The sequence below is a fragment of the Acanthopagrus latus genome, chromosome 2 (assembly GCF_904848185.1).
Source record: "Acanthopagrus latus isolate v.2019 chromosome 2, fAcaLat1.1, whole genome shotgun sequence".
In the NCBI taxonomy this organism is placed as follows: Eukaryota; Metazoa; Chordata; class Actinopteri; order Spariformes; family Sparidae; genus Acanthopagrus; species Acanthopagrus latus.
The window spans coordinates 30,898,474-30,920,004 of record NC_051040.1 but is presented as its reverse complement, the minus strand read 5'-3'; the positions used below and the strand labels follow the sequence as shown (position 1 = coordinate 30,920,004).

Sequence of the window (21,531 nt, the reverse complement as noted above, 5' to 3'; positions counted from 1 at the left end):
CAGAGGAGAAGCTGCCTGGAACCCAAATCAGGAATCCAGCACTATAAATTCACAGAGAAAACCATATAGCTACAGAGAGCTCCCCGATAACCTGAAACCAACCAGCAATGATTTCCAGCCTCCGCAGCCCTACCAGGCACAGTCATTCCCTATGTACAACGCAAACCAATCCAGGGCAGTGGCCACAACAGACTTAGGGAAGTACCTAATGCGACGTGAAGTGGTGAGTTCGGGTCTGCTGACGTTTGATGACAAGCCGAAGAACTACTGGGCCTGGAAGGCATCCTTTCTCAACTCTACTAATGACTTAACACTCTACTAAAGAGGAGCTTGATCTGCTGTGTAAATGGCTTGGGCTTTTAAGCTAAAAGAAGTCAGAGCAGTACACATTCACAATCCATCCACAGGCCTCAGGATGTTATGGCAAAGACTCAAGGACGATTATAGCTCACCGGAGGTGACTGAAAACACTCTTATGAAAAAAGTTGAAGATTTCACCAAAATCTCAGCCAAAGAAAACCACAAGCTAAGAGAACTGGGAGACATTTTCATGGAACTCGAAGCAGTCCGAGCAGATGGATATTTACCTGGTCTCTCAGCACCTCCCGAGGAGCAAGCCCAATAGCCCAGAATCTCCCGCCCAGCCTACAACACAAGCGGATTACTGTAGGATCACGTTACAAAGACCAACACAGAGTTCCATATCTTCCTTTTGCAGTGTTCGTCAACTTTGTCTATGAACAGGCAAAAACATGCAATGATCCCATCTTTGCCAGCATAACAGGAGCATGGTGGGCTGCAAAGTCAGAAAAAGGTGCTTTCTAGCCATCAAGCTATCAGACAAGAACATCGGTTGCTGTGAGAAAAACTGATACTTCAACAAATGGCGGTGACAGCAACAGCACTGCAGAGGTCAGGAAGCATGATGATCCCGACAAGCAGTGCCCACTACATAACAAGCCCCACCAACTGAGAAAATGCCGCAGCTTCAGAAACAAAATGCTGGATGAAAGAAAAGTGTTTCTGAGAGAAAAACACATCTGTTTCAATTGCTGTGCTTCATCTACTCATGTTGCCAAAGACTGTGACAGGCCTGTGCTGTGCCAGGAGTGTAAAATTGACAAACCATCAGCAGTACATCTAGGGCCCACCCCATGGAAAGTTGATGCTTATGTGAGTACTGTGGATCATGGCGGGGAGCAACAGTTGCTGCAAGCCATTCCGTCTATAACGTCCAAATGTACGGAAATCTGTGGGAGTGGGAACACATCAAATTCATGCTCCAAAATCTGTCTTGCCTTAGTGTGTCCTGCAGGGCAAAGAGACCGAGCCATGACGACCTACATCGTTCTTGACGAGGAGAGTAACAGGTTCCTGGGCGGGACAAAATTCTTTGAACATTTCGGAATTAAAGATGCAGGATTGAGATACACAATAAAGACATTCTCTGGAGTGATGGAGACGCGTGAGCAACTTCATGATGATATTATTAGACGTAACACCCACATTCCCTGACCTACTCTGATTGAGTGTGACATGCTGCCAGATGACAGGGTTAGACAAAATACCCTGACAAAATCCCATCCCTGGACCCAGACGGGTCCATCCTTCTTCTCCTTGGGCGGGACTTGATACAGGTGCACAAAGTGTGGGAACAATGTAATGGGCTGCACAACGCGTCGTTCGCCCAGCGGCTTGACCTTGGATGGGTGATAATTGAAGACGTATGTTTGGGAGGAGCACACAAAAGCACCACTGCAAGAGTCTTCAGAACCATTGTGCTGATAAGTGGACGCCACTCCATCCTTAGCCCATGCACCAGCAGCTTAACTGTAAAAGAGAAGATTGACAGCCCTACACCTCCCCACATCACTCTGTGAGTGTGTCATACTGTCAGCAACAATGAGGCAGACAGCCTATGCAGAAATGTTTTCCAAAGAGCACAACAAGACGATCAGCTTGGCTTGTCCAGTTGTTTCTTGACCTCATGGATAAGGAAATCTACAAGGATGAAGCAAACTGCTGGGTAGCACCTCTGCCTTTCAGGCCTAACAGGCTGTGTCTGCCAAACAACAGACAACATGCCACCAATCGCCTCACCTCCCTTCGTTGCATGTTGGAGAAAAAACAAGGCATGATAGAACACTTCTTCAAATTCATGCAAGCAATGTTTGACGCAGACCAAGCACAGCCTGCCCCAGCACTGATGCCACAACAAGAATGCTGGTATCTGCTAATATTCGGTGTTTACCACCCACAGAAAAAAGCCCAAATACAGGTAGTATTCGATTCCGGTGCAAAATACGAAGGCTTCTCCCTCAATGATGTTCTTCTAAAATGCATGTTTTTGGCAACTCTCCTTCCCCCGCAGTAGCCATCTGTGGACTGAGAATAGTGGCTCTGCACAGAGAAAAAGAACATGGCAGTGAAGCTAAACAGTTCATCATGAGAAACTTCTACGTTGATGATGGGCTCACCTCATTACCCACCAACGAAAAGGCCATCGCCATCCTAAAAAACACAAAAGAAATATTTGCAGATTCAAGCATTAAGCTGCACAAAATAGCTTCTAACAGCCGTGCTGTGATGGATGCTTTACACCCAGAAGAAAGGGCCAAAAACCTGGTGGATCTCGAGCTGACTTCTGATCCTTTGCCACTTCAGCACAGTTTGGGACTCACCTGGAACTTACAGTCTAACATGTTCACCTTCCGCATATCCAAAGAGAAGAAACCATTTACCAGAAGGGGAATCCTGTCTACAGTCAATGGTCTTTACATCCCCTGGGTTATGTGGCAACGGTAACAATTCAAGGAAAGGCCTTAGTCGGGGAGCTGTCTGCCAAACAAGCTGAATGGGATGCTTCCCTGCCAGCGCTGAAAGAGGAACAGTGGAGAATGTGGACGGACTCACACTATGAGCTTGAGCGTCTTCAGATTGAAAGACCCTGTGCCTGTTTCTCTGTGCTCCACAAAATCCAGGGAACTCTGTGTCTTCTGTGATGCTTCCAACATGGCCATATCAGCAGTGGCCTATTTCAAAATAAATTAATTCAAGTTAGCCGATATGCTGACCGCTATCATTGTAATGTAATTTCCCATATATATTAGCATTAAGCTAGCACATTTTTCGCTCTATGTTTTAGCTGACAATGTAACAGTATTGTTCTTGTAAAACATTTGTAACTGAATTTAAAGGCAGGAACACACCGGCCCAACCATTGGGCGTCTGAAGCATTTGGAGAGTCTCGGATGAGGTCGGGAACAAATATGTTTGGTGTGTTCAGCTGCGTCGGAAGCTTTCGGAGCCACGCGGATGTTGTCTGCTCCGACTGAGCATGTGAAGTCTGAGGAGGAGGGCCATCGGACGTCTGAGGTATTTGGTTCTCTGATTGGCGGTGTGCCAGCGAATCAGCGCAGTGTGTGGGAGGGGCAGAATACTGTGTGGGCATTGGTTTTCTACACACTCCATTCCGTCATTCCCCATTGTCATGCTTTGCAGTCCTGGCACGAGATTAGTTGTTATGTCCGTTCAGGACTAATTAATTTGTGTTCGTTTGGTAATGCCTCACTGCATGTTTAGTATGCAGCTGTTTTTATCTGAAATAGTCAAGTTTAGAGAGTTGCGTGCATAAGCCTCTCGTTTACAACTCACAACACAAGCGTCACCCGCTTTTTGCATTTCACGGAAGAGCAGAACATACACAGTACTGTGGAGTAGGCAGCACATCGAAGCGGTGTGTTTCAATGCAACTTTTCTGCTGAACGGGTCAGACAAGAGGCAACGGAGTGGTCGGAGAGTGGTCGCATAAGGCAGTTGGACGTCTGGGCGGTGTGTGGGGATGTATTCTTTGTTTGTCTAGATTTACAGTTATTCCTGAGTAAAAGTTGGAAAAGACTTAAAGTGTCAGTCCTTCTCTTGGGAAACTGTTATCTATCTGTCTAATGTAGCAGGCTAAGCCAGGACACACACACAGGAGCGGCGGCAGAAAATGTATGTTTAGGCCAGTATAGAATGTATATATTGGCAACTGAGGGGAGGAGAAGGTCCAGTGTGGGGGATCCATTTTGGGGGTTAAGCCAACAAAGCCAAGTGTTGGCCCCGGACACTATCTGAAATAGGAGAGTTGGGAGAAGTATGTGCAGGAGTGAATGACAGAGAGTGAATGGATGTGAATGGCAATCGGCAGAGGCAGGGTTGAGGTACATAAATTCATAATCGCGAGGGTGAGAAAACAAGGGATTGTGCATTAATTACTTAACATAATTTGTTTTTCCAACAACTTCCCCATCATTGTTGATGGTTCACAACATTTAAATTGGGTAATAGTTAGACATGATATTTCTTTTTGCTTTTAAAGACTGACAAGAAAGAAAATGAATGTTCAAAACCACTGAAACACAGTATTGACAATACATAATATACTATCTTTAATTTTTGTCTCTAGGTTTAAGCCATGGGTGACTGGTCCATACTTGGTCGCTTCCTGTCTGAGGTCCAGAACCACTCTACAGTGATAGGGAAGATCTGGCTCACTATGCTGCTTATTTTCCGTATCCTGCTGGTGGCCTTGGTCGGTGACGCTGTTTACAGTGACGAGCAGTCCAAGTTCACCTGTAACACTCAGCAGCCAGGATGCAACAATGTCTGCTACGACATCTTTGCTCCTGTTTCACATCTACGGTTCTGGGTCTTCCAAATTGTGCTAGTCTCCACTCCATCCATCTTCTACATAGTTTTTGTTCTGCATAAGATTGCCAAGGATGAGAAGCTGGATGGCCAAAATGTTCAAATGGTACAGAGGCCTCCCAGACATATATGTCAGCACATGGGAAAGGATTGCATGGAAGCAATGAGGGGTGGCATGCCTACTTACTGCCCTCACCACAGGGAGAAATGGGATGCTAAGGATAGGGAAGGTGCAGAAGAAAGTTTTTTGGAAGAGGATTACGGTGAGGTAGGAGAAGACCCCACCCAGCAGTCCAACCAGGTTCTGCTCATCTACATTCTTCACGTGTTGCTACGATCAGTCATGGAAATAACTTTCCTGGTAGGCCAGTACTTCTTGTTTGGGTTTGAAGTGCCTCACCTGTATCGCTGTGAGACCTACCCTTGCCCTACTCGTACAGACTGCTTTGTGTCTCGTGCCACTGAAAAAACAATCTTCCTGAACTTTATGTTCAGCATCAGCTTGGGTTGCTTTGTGCTCAACATTGCAGAGCTCCACTATTTGGGCTGGATCTACATTTTCCGCATCCTCTGCTCAGCATGCTCCAATTGCTGCAGTCAGGAGAGGGACACCATCAGACTCTACTCAAACCACAACCCACTTCTTCTACAGCTAAGGCATTCTCTGAGGGGCCAACTGGTTTTGCAGACCCCAGTTGACATGTCCACAGAGAAGACTGGAGGCCTGCTCTCACATGCACCAGCTATCTCCTTCGAGACAGACTCAACTGTAGAATGCACCTCCAAGAGAAGTCCAGAAAGCAGAGACAGAGTCAAGGTCAAGCTGGCCAACATGGCAAGGCTGGGACGAACTAAGAAGTCCTGGCTATGAGTATGATATTTTTTTGTAATGCTATTATATTCTTGATAACATGACACCTACTATACACACATTTGTAAACACAGATACTTCACAAAGTTTCAAACATTGTGTTCAAAATTGCTACCTGTAATTTGTAATGTGTTGCAAGAATCTGAAGCAGGGTGGGGAGAGTTGTTATATCAGGAGACGACAAGATGAAACTATTTATTTAGATTTGTCCTATGTGCATAGTAATTGTATATTATTGTGTTGAGTGCCAATTAAAGTGTGAGTCAATTTAGACAAAAAAACAAGACAAAACAATCTTGATTTTGTGCTTTATCCTTTGTAATTACATTTATATTGCATGACTCTCCACTTCATGGCCAATGTCAGCCTCCAGTGCTAGTGTACAAAGAACAGTGCCCTTTATATAGTGAGTTGGAATGTTGTCAATTCAGACAGTGAGTTTGAATAAGAGGTTGAGATTGATCATCAGCAGTCTCCAAAACAAGCCCATCAGCCAGCCAGCCACATGACCAGCCCCACAGCAGCCAGCCACAGGACCAAGCCATCAGTATTTACTTTTTATAAATCCCAAATCAAACTGTGCACACATGGATCTGCCTCATATATGTTGATATATAATCACAGATTTGTAGAGACACACCTGGGGTCCCACAGGAGTTACGGAGGACAAGTCGGCGCTGCAGATCTGGAGCCATACAGAGGGAGAGAAGGAGAAGACGTAAGACAGTGGTCCCGGCGATTATAATGGGAAACGTTAGGTCTCTGGGAAATGAAACGGACGGACTTGCAGCGCTCGTGAAGACCCAGAGGGTATACCATGAGTGGAGCATATTTTTCTTCAGTGAAACATGGCTGCACTCCCACATCCCAGACAACAACGTGGAGTTTTCTGGCTACAGTTTGGTACGCGGGAGACAGAGACTGTTTAAAAGTCGGAAGAGGAAGGGTGGCGGGCTTGCACTTTATGTGAGTGAGAGGTGGTGCAATCCCGGACATGTCAACGTGAAGGAACGGCTTTGTACCCCGGACATTGAACTGCTAGCTGTGGGAATGTGCCCGTATTATTTACCGAGGGAAATTTATCGCTGTTTACGTCCCCCCGTCAGCTGATGCAGCGGTGGCCTGTTAAGTCATCAGCTCCGCTACTGCCAAACTACAGACTGAACACCCGTATGCATTCATGGCTATTACAGGTGATTTTAATCATGCCTCAGTGGACAAAACTTTAAATAACTTCCCCCAATATGTTGACTGCCCCACAAGAGACAATAAAACGCTGGATCTCCTGTATGCTAATGCCATGGATGCATGTGACACCACAGCCCTTCTCCCCCCTCGGCAGGTCAGACCAGAGCTTGGTCATGATGACTCCCAAGTATGTCCCTCTTGTGAGAAGGCAGCCTGTGCACACCAGGATGGTGAGCAGGTGGACACAGGAGGCTGCTGAGGCACTGCAGGACTGCTTCGAGTCGACAGACTGGAATGTACTCTGTGAGCCTCATGGGGAGGACATTGATCAGATGACTGACTGCATCACAGATTAAATCAGGAGAGTACAGCATGAACTCAGAGAGATGCTGAGGACATTTATGGACAGCTATAGGAGGAAACTGGCGGCCAAACTCCAACAGAACAGTGTGAGAGATGTATGAACGGGAATGATGAACATCACAGGGAAGAAGGGGAAAGACAGGCAAACATCCGGGAGCCTGGATACAGCAAACTAGTTCAACCAGTTCTTTAACAGGTTTAGCTCACCTCCTGTCACCCCTCTGACACTCCCAGCCCCCCACACACCCACACTGTCCCAAATGGCTCAACCCTTCCCCCAGCTGTTGTCGGGTGTATAAGGGATTGAGAGGAGGGTGAGTACAGGACACAGGTGGACAACTTTGTAGAGTGGTCCGAACAGAATCATCTGAGGCTGAATGTCGACAAGACCAGAGAGATGGTGATCGACTTCGTGAGGAAGAAGATGCCTTCACAGCCACTAAAGATCAGAGGGGAGGTGGTCGTAGAGGTGGAGTACCTACAAATACCTGGGAGTGGTGACCGACAACAGACTGTACTGGAAATCTAATATCAAGGCTGTGTCCAAGAAGGGGATGAGCAGACTCTATTTCCTGAGGAAGCTGAGATCCTTCAACGTGTGCAGCAAGATTTTGGAGATCTTTCACCAGTCTGTTGTTGCCAGTGTCATTTTTCTTTGCTGCTGTGTGTTGGGACAGCAGCATCAGAGCCAGCGACACTAACAGACTTGATAAAATCATCAAGAAGGCTGGCTCTGTACTTGGTTGCAGGTTGGATTCTTTTGAGACCGTGGTGGAGAGGAGAACGCTGAATAAACTGTTATCCATTATGGACAATGATCAGCACCCTCTCCATCACACAGTAGACAGACAGCGGAGCACCTTCTCACACAGACTGCTGCAGCTCTGCTGTCGAAGGATACAGGAAATCTTTCCTGTCACATGCTACCACACTGTACAAAACCAGCTAAAACTTTGGTCATAGCACATAGTCTCTACGCACTTCGGTTTTACACTCTCTGTTCACCGCACCTTATATTTTATCTTGCACCTCAATTACTCTGCTTATTTATACACTTTTATACATTTTGTATATTACGTTTTTTACATTTCTATTTAATATGTATAGGTTGTTCCTCTTATTTCATTGTGTGATATTGTCTCTGTGTATAATGCTGCTGCTACATTGAAATTTCCCAGCTTTGGAGCAATACAGTCTGTCTGTCTATCTGTCTGTCTATCTATATATACAGAGATGCTGCATTATCGCCAAAGAGGGTGATTTGACAATTCTCCACCTACGTTTATGAACACAGAACCAAGCAACTCCAATGTAATGAACTGCTGTGTAATTCACACAGCAACCTGGGGTCGTGGCTCCTAAAGATGGGTGAAGGTACACGTCATGAAGATGACATCTATGTGATTTATTTCAACGTGTTTCATCTGATGTCCTCCTGTTAATCAAAACATGCACCTGCTGACTGTTTATAATCATATGGATGATGTTATAATGTGAAGTGATCGAGATCCTGACCCACCAAACATCCTTGAAAGTGACAAAGTTACATTTTTCGCTCTATACATTATTACATAATCACCTTCAGTTAACTGGATGCTGTCTGACTCTGTCACTCGCAGGGAGGCAGGTAGCTTTCTGCAGTAAACTTCACTAAGGTCTGGACCAGGAGGGCTTTTCATCACAATCACAAGGTGAGTTAAAGTTTTTTTTGCCAGGGACAGACGCTGTTTTTAGGGCTGTTTTAAGGGTCGGAAGGACTGGCGGGAGGACAGACTCTCTTCCACGAACAACTGCATTTTTTTTCCTCATATAAGTTGCCAAGGACAGTTACAGTTACTTCGTAACTTTTGTTTGGTCATGCAACATTACTTTATCGGACATTTCTCTTTATTTTGTTGAGTCAAGGACCTGTGTAGTTATTAGACTCTCAAACCAACGTGCCCTCGCCACGTGCAGCCGGCTTATCCATCCACACTGGTTCAGTTCACCAATGCTGTGCCTCTGATACTACCTCCAGAGGTGTATCAGCACTAGAGCGAAATTTCACCACTTGCCGTCTCTGAGACTTTAACACAGAGGATGAGGCGGAGAATTGGTGCAGGATCCCCGCATTCAAATGGCAGTGTGAATGGGGCTAGTGACAGTCTGTGCAGTTCGTGCAGCATCATGCATGATTGTCACAATATTATTGCTGTCTTTACAGCAATCTGACTGTTTGACTTGACATAACCCCACCCCAGGATTTCATTTAAAAGTGGAAGTTTGATACGTGAACACAGTTTATTTTATTTTATTTACATTTGATAATGACATCAAACAGTCTGGCCCTCTCTGCTGCACTCTGGGGGAGGGAAAGTGATAGTGAGACAGCACTGAGGAAATATGACAAATTTGAGATGGCTTATATCTTTTGCTGTTGTTTTAATAGTTATACTCGACTCCATGAACAAGAACAAATTATATTGCTGGTTTTAATGTTAAATGAGCTAAAAAATAACTTTTGATGTGACATGAAATCAATTGTGAGATGTATCATTATGCACAGAATAATGCCTCCCAAGTTTAATTTCTATAATCTTCTTCAATTCACCACCTCTCCGTTTGTGTCACCAATTCCCTTTGCCTCCAAATGTCTGTATGCATGGGTCGGAGTTTGCTTACGGGTGAGCACATTCTCCCATCAAGTTTGTCTTTATGGATCACAACTTTTGCATGGGAAACAGCTTACGCCTCTTTCAGGCCCCATCAACTGCCAGCCACTATGGCCATCTCTAGCTCCAGTGGTAGAAACACTATCTGTTCAATCGGGCTCATGTTATGTAACATGACATGAATGTGTTCAATTTCGATTAAGTTCAAAGAAATAAACATCAACAGTGATGAAAAATCTTGTTCCATTTACATTTGTTCCATATCTTTATTATAATTGATTTCTCCATTATATTAAATCATATCTATATTTTACTCAGAAATGTGACCCAACAGAGGCAAATATCAAATATTTACCATATATACTGCCTATATTGCTTGTCATTTTGATAAAGTAAACATATTTTGAGTATTTTTACATACATTGTTTTGGTTATACTGATTGAAACAACCCAATAATGCAATTGGTCCACCAGACCTATGAACATTGGTTAAAAACAGAGACATGAACACCACACAAGGATTAACTTTGCCTTAACTTTCCCAAACCAAAAACCCAACATTAACACCTACTCCACATAGATCTTCCCAGCTGTATGGAGGTAAGAAAGCAAGTGGACGTTAAACTTTTTGTTTGACTAAAGAATGGAAAAACAGAGCTCTCTCTCAGATCATTCCTGAACCATTTTTGCTTTGTGCATATCCTGCTGAAAGACGTCACATCAGGGAATACCGTTTCCATGAAAGGGTGCACATGGTCTGCAACAATGCTTAAATCGGTGGTACATGTTAAAGTAACATCCACAATGATGGCAAGACCCAGGGTTTCCCAGTAGAACATTGCTCAAAGCACCACACTGCCTCAGGCGACTTGCCCTCTTCCCATAGTGAATCCTCGTGCCATGTGTAGGTAAGCAACACATACGCACCCGGCCATCCACGTGATGTAAAAGAAAATGTGATTCATCAGACTAGGCCACCTTCTTCCATTGCTCCACAGTCCAGTTTTGATGCTTTCATGCCCATTGTTAGCACTTTAGGCAGTTTAGACACCCCACCCCACCATCAGAACCACCATTAACTTATTCAGCAATTTGAGCAACAGCAAGTAGTCTGTTGGATCGAACAGTATGGCCCACGTGCATCAATAAACCCTAGCCGCCCATGACCCCGTCGCCAGTTAACCACTGTTCCTTCCTTGGACCACTTTTGACAGATACTGACCACTGCAGACCGGGAACACCCCACAGGAGCTGCAATTCTGGAGATGCTCTGACCCAGAAGTCTAGCCATCACAATTTGGCCCTTGTCAAACTCATTCAAATCCTTACGCTTGCCCATTTTGCCTGCTTCTAACACATCAAATTTGAGGACATGTTTTGAGAATATTATCTCATGTGGCACATGAATAGAGTTTTAAGCTTTGATTTATTTTCTCTGACTGTATTAAAACACAAAAAACACTTGTTAATGAACATGTTTCTAGAGACCATGGAATTCCACTAATGGTACTTGTACTGGTTTTGATTTTTTTTTTAGAAGCTTTTAGTGTGCTGTTATTATGGAGTCTGGAGTCTAGAATTACAGATAGTAGAGAGATAGATGGATAGTTATTTTTTTTTTGTCAATCTACGATTTTTCATTACATTTCCAGTATCTAGTAAATTAAAAAGCTTTGTTCAGGTAAAACCTAAGTACGAAGACATTCTAGAATGTCAACATTTCAAACAAAATTACTCAAAACCACCGGCTACTGATAAAATATGAAAGCGAATCTGTTCCGTAAAATCCGTCAAATTAAAATGGATTAACAGAAATGCTTTTTCATTTTCAGAATATAGCTGCATTTTTTGACTCATAAATAAAATGAGTAATAAATCATCCAAATTGCATTTTCATTTTCTTCTTTAAGCCTGCTCATTTTGTCACACGACTAAAAAGAAAACTGCCTTTTCGTTTTCAAGCCCGTCCCCTGCAAAAAGTGTTCCAAAATTCAATTCGAATTCGCAATCTCAAGCGGCGCAGGAGAGTGACGTCAGCGGCCTCTGTTCTTCTTCAGCCCCCAGTCTGACCGACCGTGCTACGCATCTACGTTAGGGGGCGGCGGTGTGCGTATTAGACGCTGGAGCAAGAGAAGAGACGACAGGAGAGTGTGAAGGCTGTGTTGGTAGCATAGATTGTGGTCCATGTTTTCAGAAACAACGGGGAAATCACCACCATGTCCACTGCTGTACTGCGGTCAAGCCAGCCATGGTTCGTGTTTGCTTGGTCAAATCAGCCGCACATTTTTTTCCAGTGCACAAATGCTCTAACGTATCAGTGCGTTGACGTCGTCTCCATATTGGATGTGGCAGCTCAGCTTTTGGTACCTATTTGTTGGGGCATCTTTTGAAAATTAAATCTCAAATGCAATTTTCTTTATCATTTTAATAAAGTTACAAAATGAGCAGTCTTGAAGAAGAAAATGAAAATGCAATTTGGAAGATTTATCACTCATTTTATTGAGTCCAAAAATGCAGCTATATTCTGAAAATGAAAAATCATTTCTGTTAATCCATTTTAATTTGAATTATGGAACAGATTCGCTTCCATAATAAAAACTTTGTTTTGTGATATACTTCATATTTTTAATACAGTAACACTGTTTGTTTTTAAAAGGGGATTTTGCACTTAATTCCTGAGAGCTGTTTTTCATTTACAGTTGGCATATTTGGCTGTGATTAACTGATGACTCAACAGCAGTCCCACAACTAAACAAAAACATCAGTTTGTACCAAAATCCTTGAATAGTTCTGTCCATTTCAAATTTCACCCTGCTGCTTCTGCTGTATTGTTTTATCAAATAACATGATAACACAACAAAATGTTCAAATGTGTATTTAAAGGGTGGGAATTTATTTTGTAATTACATACATTTGGAGAGAAATGTTTTGTGCTTGGTAACTGACTGAGGTGAAGTGGTCAAAGGGGGCACTTGATCAGCAATCTCAATGTCTCATTTTGTGTTAATAAATAAACAAAAAAAAATATTTGAAGTGTGTGCTATATCATCCACTTACAGAATATTATAGCATGATTTTTAAGTTAATTTAGTCTTTGTCATTAAACTCAGTAAAGGAAACTGCCACTGGGCTGAGTGTGACTAAACTGTCAGGCTGTACATATACTGCTCAATGGGGTTCATAAAAAATAAAAAATGTCTTGCCATGAAGTCCAGTTTATTATGGACTTTTCTATTGGCCACTGTTTTGACCAACTGTTAGATTAGATTAGATTAAACTTTATTGTCACTGTGCAAAGTACAGAGACAACGAAATGCAGTTTGCACTTTACTGCATAAACGCTCAACCTCTGTCCCATTGCTACAGATGGGGGAACATGTGCCATCATTTGACTTTCTGTAGTCCAGAATGAGCTCTTTGGTCTTCTTAGTGTTGAGAGCCAAGTTTCATCATTGTTGCATCATTGTATCATCTGCAAACTTTCCAATGGTGTTTGAACCATGTGCAGGTAAAGCACGGGGCTCAGCGGAGTGAAGCACAGTGGACATGACATCTTCTGTACTCTTGTCCTGGGGTAGGCAAATTGGAAGGGGTCCGGTGTGGGTGGTAAGCTGGTTTTGAGGTGAGCCAGGACCAGCCTCTTGAAGCAATTTGTGATGATGGGGGTGAGTGCAACTGGGCGAAAGTGGGGTGTTTTGGCACTGGCACGACGGAGGCGGTTTTCAAGCGCACAGAGACAGCTGCTTGGGCTAGTCACAGGTTGGAATGTCAGTCCAGACCTCAGTCACCTTCACGACACAGGCCCTGTGGACTTGTCCAGGGACGCCATCAGGTCCAGCAGCCTTCCAAGCATTAACCCTGCTCAATGCCATACACAGCTGTCTGATAACCATTATGTGTGTGTTTAATAAAAGCCTTGCACCCTCAGCTGATAGCAGTTGTGTGTAGGTGAGCTGGGAAACGGCAGAGCGTCACCGATTCATGTTTTTTCCTTTCATCCTTGTATTTGATATTTCAAGAAGCAGAGGTTTGGGCTCACAATGCTGTGCCACTGTAAAGCCCAACTCTGTCAACAGGTTATGGGCCCAGAGTAGTCCAGAGACAGTTTAGCACGTTTCCACCACATATGATGGTTAGGCTGTTAGTACCATGAGTAGAAGAATTACCGATACAAGCCGCTGCTCTCAGCTCCTGTTTGACAGAGATGAAAAGAATTATGAAGTATGGAGATGATGATTTTTGGGCCAACATGGAAAACACAGAGGAGATGCTAGTGGATGCAGCCAAGAATGCTGAGGCATATGCAGAACGTATTCAGTTCTTAGATGACAAAAGTCTATCACTGATAATGTGAGAGGCAGCCGACGACGTGCGAGGAGCTCTGAAGATTTTGAGAGACTATTACCAAGATAAAGGAAAGCCACATATAATCAACCTTTATACAGACCTAACATCACTTCAAAAGTCAGACAGTGAAAGTGTGACTGAATATGTGATCTGCACTGAGACCACAATCACTACACAGCTATGAGGACACAGAGGAGATGTGGGTTGCAGCAACAGGTGACAACGTGATGAAGGATCATATGCAGTAGCAACAGAGAGGGAGACCCGCCAGGGCAGGTGACCAGGGAGCAGAGAGGGCAGCAGCAGAACTGGCGTGTTTCAAATGCAAAAAGAGGAAACAGTGCAGAGACCGAGACGATCATGCAAAGTCTCTGGGGAGACAGAGGACCAGGACAAACAGTACATCTTCCAAGTGAGCGAGGGCTCAGCAGGTGTCAGCGCGAGGGGCCTGATGGTCGACTGCGGGGGCAACCTCACATATCATCACAGATCTTGCCAAGTTCAAGAGGTTTGATGAGGAGTTCCAGGCTGACAACACTGCGTGGAGCTGGCTAACGGTATGTGCAAGGGGGTGGCAGAGCGCCGTAGCGATGCAGAGGTCTGTCTGATTGACAGCAGAGGCAGACATCTGAGCACCACGCTGAGGCAGGCCCTGTACATCGCATCCTATCCACAAGAAATGTTCTCGGTGAAAGCAGCCACTGCCAGCGGAGCCACCATGATCTTCAAGAAAGGGAAGGATGTTCTGATCCACAGAGATGGTACAAAATTCCACATTCATGTACATGACAGACTATATTATTTGCACACAGCAAATAATGAAGATGATGACTGTGGTGACCAATGCAGGGGATGTTTTGATACGCAGACATGGCATGAGATTCTGGGGCACTGCAACCAGGATGACATTCAGAGGTTACAAAGTGTTGATGGCATGAAAAGTGAAGTGTGCACTCCGGGGAGATTTTTCCAAACCAGAAATAGAGACCCTGATGTGAGAGCTAAAACACCTCTAGAGCTAGTTCACACAGATTTGGCAGGATAGATCCATCCAGAGTCCAGAGATGGTCACAGATACACAGGTCACTTTCATTCACTGATGACTTCTCTAGTGCAGTGTTTGTGTATTTCTTAAAGAACAAAAATGACACAGTACTGGCTACAGAGAAGTTTCGAGCTGACACAGCCCCATACAGCAAGGTCAAGTCTTTCAGATCTGACAATGATACTGAATACACAGGAAAAAGTCACCAGGCTCTACTCATTAAACATAGGATTAAACATGAAACATCAGCACCTTACTCTCCTCACCAGAATGGCACTGCTGAGCGCGATTGGCGTACACTTTCTGATATGGCATGGTGCATGTTGATTGAAAATAGTCTGCCAAAACAACTGTGGACTTATGCAGTCCAGACTGCCACTGTGATGAGGAACAGGTGTTTTAATAAACGCACAAAGTGGACACCAACCCAGGCACTGACAGGCAGAGGGCCTAAACTGTCTAGAATGCAGAGGTTTGGGTCAGAGTGTTTTGTTTACAAACAAGACAGAAGAAAACTAGATCCAAGGTGAGAAAAGTATGTTTTCATCGGGTATGACAAAAACAGTCCAGAATACACTGTCTACTTTCCTGACACTAAGAAAGTGCAGAAGCGCAGGTTGGTAAAATTTGTGGCTAAAACAGGCATAGGGCAGCAGAACAGACTAACTTAACACCTGTAGATGACTTTGTACAGTACAAGTCCAGAAGTCCAAATCACTGTGTCCTACTAAAAATCCAGCCTGAAGTAAGCCACCACCAACCACAGCCAGTTGAGGTCAAGTGTGAGCCTGAGCCTAGATGTTACCATTCTAGAGAGGAGGATGCCAGACAGATACACAGATTGCAGAATGCTGAAATTTGTGTCTGATGAGGAAACTGATTAAGTCCAGAGTAACATACATTACTGTTATTGAGCCAATGTAACATACCTGTTCCATTCACAGCGTCACACAGCGATGAGGTTTTGTCTTGTCTTGGGGTTTTGTCTTGTGAACTTCCTGTTTTATTTTGAAAGTTTAACTCTCCGCTCATTTCAGGTCACTTGCCTTTCCTCATGTGTCTCCAGTCTGACATCTCCCCTGATCCCTGATTGTTTCCAGCTGTTCCCCAATTACCCTCTTGTGTTATTTAAGTCTGCGTCTCCATTTGTCTTGTGCCAAAGTGTCTCATTCTGTTGTGCACCCAAGCCCTTATTCCTTGTTCCAAGTCATAGTCTAAGTATTGAAATCATTGTTGGTCTTTTTTAGGTTAATTCATAGCCTCGTGAAGAGTGATTTTTTTTGTTTGTTAGACTTTTCTGTGCAGCTCAGTCTCACAATTTTGTTTCATAGCCTTTTTGTTTCCTCCATTGAAGTGATTTTCATTTGTTAATATTTCACAGCTTAGTCTGTCAGTATAGTTTTGTTTTATAGCCATGTACCTACCTCCTTTGGGATGATTTTGTGTTATACTTTTTATAGCCCAAGCCTTTTCAGTGTAGTCAGTTTGTAGTCTTTTGTTTTCCTCAGTGTGAGTGTTTTGTTTTATCTATTGAGGATTTCCCACCATTGGTGAGTTTTTGATTTCTGCCTTCCCTAGTTATCAGATAGCCAGGTTAAGATTTTCACAGCCTGTTCATTTGTCACTCTATCCTGAAGCTCTTGAATTTCAGAATAAAAACCGGTGAATCTGTACTTGCTCTGCATCTGAATCCTCTTTCTAGCCTGACACACAGAAGCTGTGACTTCAAATAAATCAAGAGAGTACAATGGATGAGGAAATGCATTCACTTAGAGAGAACAACACATTTACCCTAACCAGCTTGCCCGAGGATAAGAAAGCAGTGGGGAACAGATGGGTGTATGCTATTAAAAACAATCTTGATGGATCTGAGAAATACAAGGTCTGATATGTTGCCAAAGGTTACAGCCAAAAGATGATTATAGATTATGATGAGACATTTTCTCCTACAGCTAACTTGACTTGTAGCAGAATGTTGATGCCGAAAGCAGCACAGGAACATTTGATTTTGCACCAAATAGACAGTAAAAACAGCCTACTGAAATGCACCAATAGACTGTGAGATTTACCTGGAACAGCCAGAGGGGTACTGTAGTGTAAAATAACCATAGTAAGTAGAAAGTGGTCAGTATAAAATAACCACAGTTAGTAAATAGTGACTAATGGTAACTGATAGTGTTGTAATGATAAAAGTAAGAAACAAAGGGTAAGAAGTGTGAAAGGGTTGCTGAAACATACTACTGGGCACCAGCTGACTGAAAAGTGCATCTACTGATTAAAGCTGCTATAGTCAGATAATGTCAAGTGTGAAGATGTAACCACAAATCTAACAACAACATCATATAACCAAATATGTAACACTTTCATTAAGTTTAAAAATACAGTGCAAAGAGTGATCCGATATAATGGGATCCATCAAGAAAGGGAGTTAACTGAAGGCCTGAAGGCCAGAGTTTCTAGGAGCCAGTGATAAGGACACAGGGAGAGCACCTTCTTAAATAAACCAAAGCAAGGCGAAGAGCAACTGGTCGACATGCAGTTCTGCACATACAGCAATATTCACGCAAGCGCAGAAGGTAATACTGGGTTTTTCCACTAGAGGTACAGGGATCTTCCATAAGAAATATGGTGTTTTTCCATAAAGAAATAGCAATGTCAGCAGAAATTCAGCAGAATAGTGATTGGTTGAGGCCATGTTGCAGTGCTCTGTTTTGGTCCGCCAAATTTGCCGCCTCAGCAAGTACACTTATTTCCGCCTTGACTGCTATCTTAATCCGAGGCGTCAATGTGCCGGCAATTGCATGAGATGGGCAGAGGTGTTGATGACCTGCACTGTTGTGCGACCCACAGCCTGGAGTTTTAAAACCAGGAAGCAGCTGATGACAGCAGTCAGTTCACCACTTCATCCACGGACATCAAGATGAGCAACTGGACAGCTGCTGAGATTTGGCAGATGCTAGCGTCTCCTCGGTCTCTGTAGCTGTTTGGTTGTGTCCGCTTGTTGTTTTAGCGGCAGGCTACAAACAGTCACTACTTTCAAAATTAAAAGCCCCCCGCTAAGAACCCAGTTCTAAACTCCAATGGGGTGCCATGTAAAGCTCTTATTTTTAAGAAAAATTTGTTGTCTCTGTTCACTGCCCAACTTTGTGCTTCATGTCACATCACATGTTTACACCTACCCCAGTGCAGGCCAAGTGGCGGCTTTTGGAAAAGGAGGAGTATTACACCTCTGTTTTAGAAAGACAGGGCAGCACATTGCCGCCTCTACCTTGCAGCAAATGTGCCACCTTTTCTATTTAAAAGGGGCTTGCAAGAGACAGAACGGAGCCGCAGCGGACAGAGAGGCGACTTTGAGCTCAACACACACATAACACTGTATAACAAGGAAATGGTAGATAACCCAGGAGTTTATATACCGCTATTTTTTTTTTTTACATCCCTATGCACAACAAGAATACAAGAATTTATTTATTAATTAAAAAAAACACACAAAAAGGGCACTTTTTAATACAAGTTAAAAGGGGCAGGGGCTCTTAGGCTCTATGTGTGCACATGCCTGTCTAACTGACAGTTTCATCCTCGATATAAGACTCCTGAGTCCCCCAATTCTATATTTTACAACAAAAAAGCAGTATAGCACAACAATTCTCTAGTGTTGGGACTCACAGATGAAGTCTTTCATTGTGGATTTCAAAATGGACTGTGAACTGACCTCAGTGTCCCAGAATTCCCCATTCTTTACACCTAGGTGAAAAATTCAGCTTTGAGCTCTATGCTAGAGGTGGGTTTCATAAGAGCATGAGAACAATGAGCTACGAACAAAATTAAATGTTTTTTTTTCATGGAAATGGTTGCTATGCTTTCCTGTTTCTCATTGGCTAAAATTTGACGACAGTGTCCTAGACTCCACATGATTGGCTGGCTCTCAGTCCTCACCACTCTGATACCACTCTGATAACTAAACAGTGAACAACACAGCAACTGGTCTGTGAGAATGGACAAATGAACGAGAGACAAGTGCAATGGGGAATCAGTTTAGTTCATTCGTGTTACAGAGTCGTTCCTTCGAACTGATTCATCACTACTCTCTCTTACTCCTTCGACATCTTATCCTCAAGGGCTCCTCTCCATCTCACTCCTACAGGGCTCAAAAAACTTCTCTTCACTGCGGTGACACAAGGTCCTGCCAGTATTCCAGATCAGTTAGCACCAGCAGCTGCAACGCAAAGCTTGCCAGCTAACCTCACAATCTGAGGAACACCAAGCAAGTTATCTCTGAGCTGCTATCCTTGCAAAAGATAGGAGCAAACTGTTTCCTCCTCTGCCGACATTCTTCAGTCCTTGCACAGCAAGAACATTCAGCATTGGAATCTCAGCCTTCTCCTGCAACCACCAGCACCTTTTCCTCATGAACTGGTCACGCTGAACTGGGCTTAGATAGCACAGCATGGCTAAGCACAGGACTTTTAACTCTGGTTGATGTAATGCACATGTGTTCAATTAATGTGTTTGTCGACTGTTTTGGTGTTATTGTGATCTCAGGTCAGGTTATTGCTAATTTGCTTTCCTAGACGAATATTTTATGATGCTTCACACAGACTCGGGGTCTCTGCATGCTACTAACCATCTTCTATAACCTGGCATCATGTCACACACACACACACACACACACACACACACACACACACGTATATAGTACATAGAGTACGTAGTTAGATTGTGTGTTTTCAACTTCTTGCTGTCTGTTTAACACTGAACAAGAGAGAATGTTGCCAACCTTTCCACTGTCAAGAATTCCAAAATCCTTCAAACATTACTAGCGGTTATGGTACATTTGGTTGTAGTTATTAAGTTAATTATAAATCAGAGTTACAAACAGTTTAGTGCCTTTTTATGAGACTGAATTATTAAATTGGTTATCTTTTCCTTCTTCAAGGGTGGTGATCTAATGTAAATTGGATTGTATTATTTATCATAATTACTAATTATCCCTGATAATCATTAATCACCTAAAACTCCCTTTTAATGCTCCATGAGTACTACATCATTGGGCCTGCAGTAAACCCACAGATAGTTTATAATCATATGGATGCTGTTATAATGTGTTGTGATTGAGATCCTGATGCACCGAACATCCTGCAAGCTGACAAAGTTACGTTTTTTTGCACTAAACTACATAATTACATAATCGCCATCAGTAAACTGGACGCTCTCTGACACTTTCACTCATGGGGAGATAGACTGTTTTCCAGGGGAAAGTTCACTGAAGTCTCAGTCTGGAGGGCTGACCATTGCGGTGATTTATTCTCATCACAAACATTCAGTTAATTCAAGTTTTTTGCTGGTGACAGACGCTGTTTTTCGGGCGGATGAGAGGAAGAGTTGGTAGGATGGGTGGGAGGACAGACACTTCTCAATGTATGTCTGCAGTATTTTTGTCCTATAAGTTGCCAAAGACAGTCACAGTTACTACGTTACTTTTGTTTGGTCCTGTAAGATTGCTTTGTGGTACATTTCTCTTTATCTATTTGAATAAAGGACCTGTGTATTAATCAGACTGTCAAACCAACACGCCCTCGATACGCAGCCAGCTTATCCGTTCATACTGGTTCGGTTCACCAATACTGCGCCTCTGATAGTACAATCAGACAGCTTTTTGAGGCAATGATATGAAAGTCATTTTCCCAACGACAAACTTAATGTGCATTGCCCCTAAAAGATCTCTTCCATTAGCTACAAATGAGGCACAAAAACATCTGCCAACCGAGAATCATGCATTAAGAGGATGTTACTGGCCAACATGACAGGAAATACTTTCAATGTAAAAGAAAAATAAGAGCTAGAACTAAATTTGATAATTGAAGACAGGACCTGGGAGAATGTGTGTGTGAATAGTCACAAGGGCATCAACAGTAATCTATGGAGGGAATTTGATTGGAAGACAAAAATGTGATTTTTCAGGGCTCTACTTTCTCCACTTGAAGATTGAGTACCTCCACTCTGTTGGAGGAATTGTGGGATGATGGGTGATCATTCACATGTCTTCTGGAACTGTTCAGTATTACAGGGATGTTGACAGGATATAAAAGAAGAGACTGAAAAGAAAAGGAACATTGCCATTCCAATGGATCCTATGTTTTTTTTTGTCCAGAAAATGTCACAGGAAAAGAAAAATCACAACTGTGAACTGGAGGAGAGCACCTTCACCGACAAGATTCAATGCATTCAGAGACTGAAACAAGGTTATCTAACCGAACACATGACAGCAAAACCGCAAATGAAAATGGACGTTTTTCTTCAAAGATGGACTCCAGTTATGTTGTATCTGCAGCCTTAAGCATGTAACCAGATGCTCATGAAAAAGGTAAATAAAATGA

The 21,531-nt window shown here is 43.3% G+C and overlaps 1 protein-coding gene and 1 long non-coding RNA gene across 2 annotated transcripts; both read left to right on the top strand.

Moving 5' to 3' along the window:
• Positions 1-396: 396 nt before the first annotated feature.
• Positions 397-5,845, top strand: LOC119031489 (gap junction delta-2 protein-like). Its single transcript, XM_037120006.1, has 2 exons — positions 397-3,375; positions 4,448-5,845. The coding sequence occupies exon 2, from the start codon at positions 4,457-4,459 to the stop codon at positions 5,558-5,560; it is 1,104 nt and encodes a 367-aa protein (XP_036975901.1). The 5' UTR covers positions 397-3,375; positions 4,448-4,456; the 3' UTR covers positions 5,561-5,845.
• A 1,835-nt stretch (positions 5,846-7,680) lies between these two features.
• LOC119031505 lies at positions 7,681-16,764 on the top strand. The gene is made up of 3 exons (XR_005078621.1): positions 7,681-8,485; positions 8,731-8,802; positions 16,192-16,764. It is a non-coding gene; the product is annotated as an uncharacterized LOC119031505 (long non-coding RNA).
• Positions 16,765-21,531: the final 4,767 nt, after the last annotated feature.

Bases quoted from the DNA above. Each gene is read 5' to 3' on its own strand.
- LOC119031489 (XM_037120006.1), top strand. From the start codon at position 4,457: ATGGGTGACTGGTCCATACTTGGTCGCTTCCTGTCTGAGGTCCAGAAC.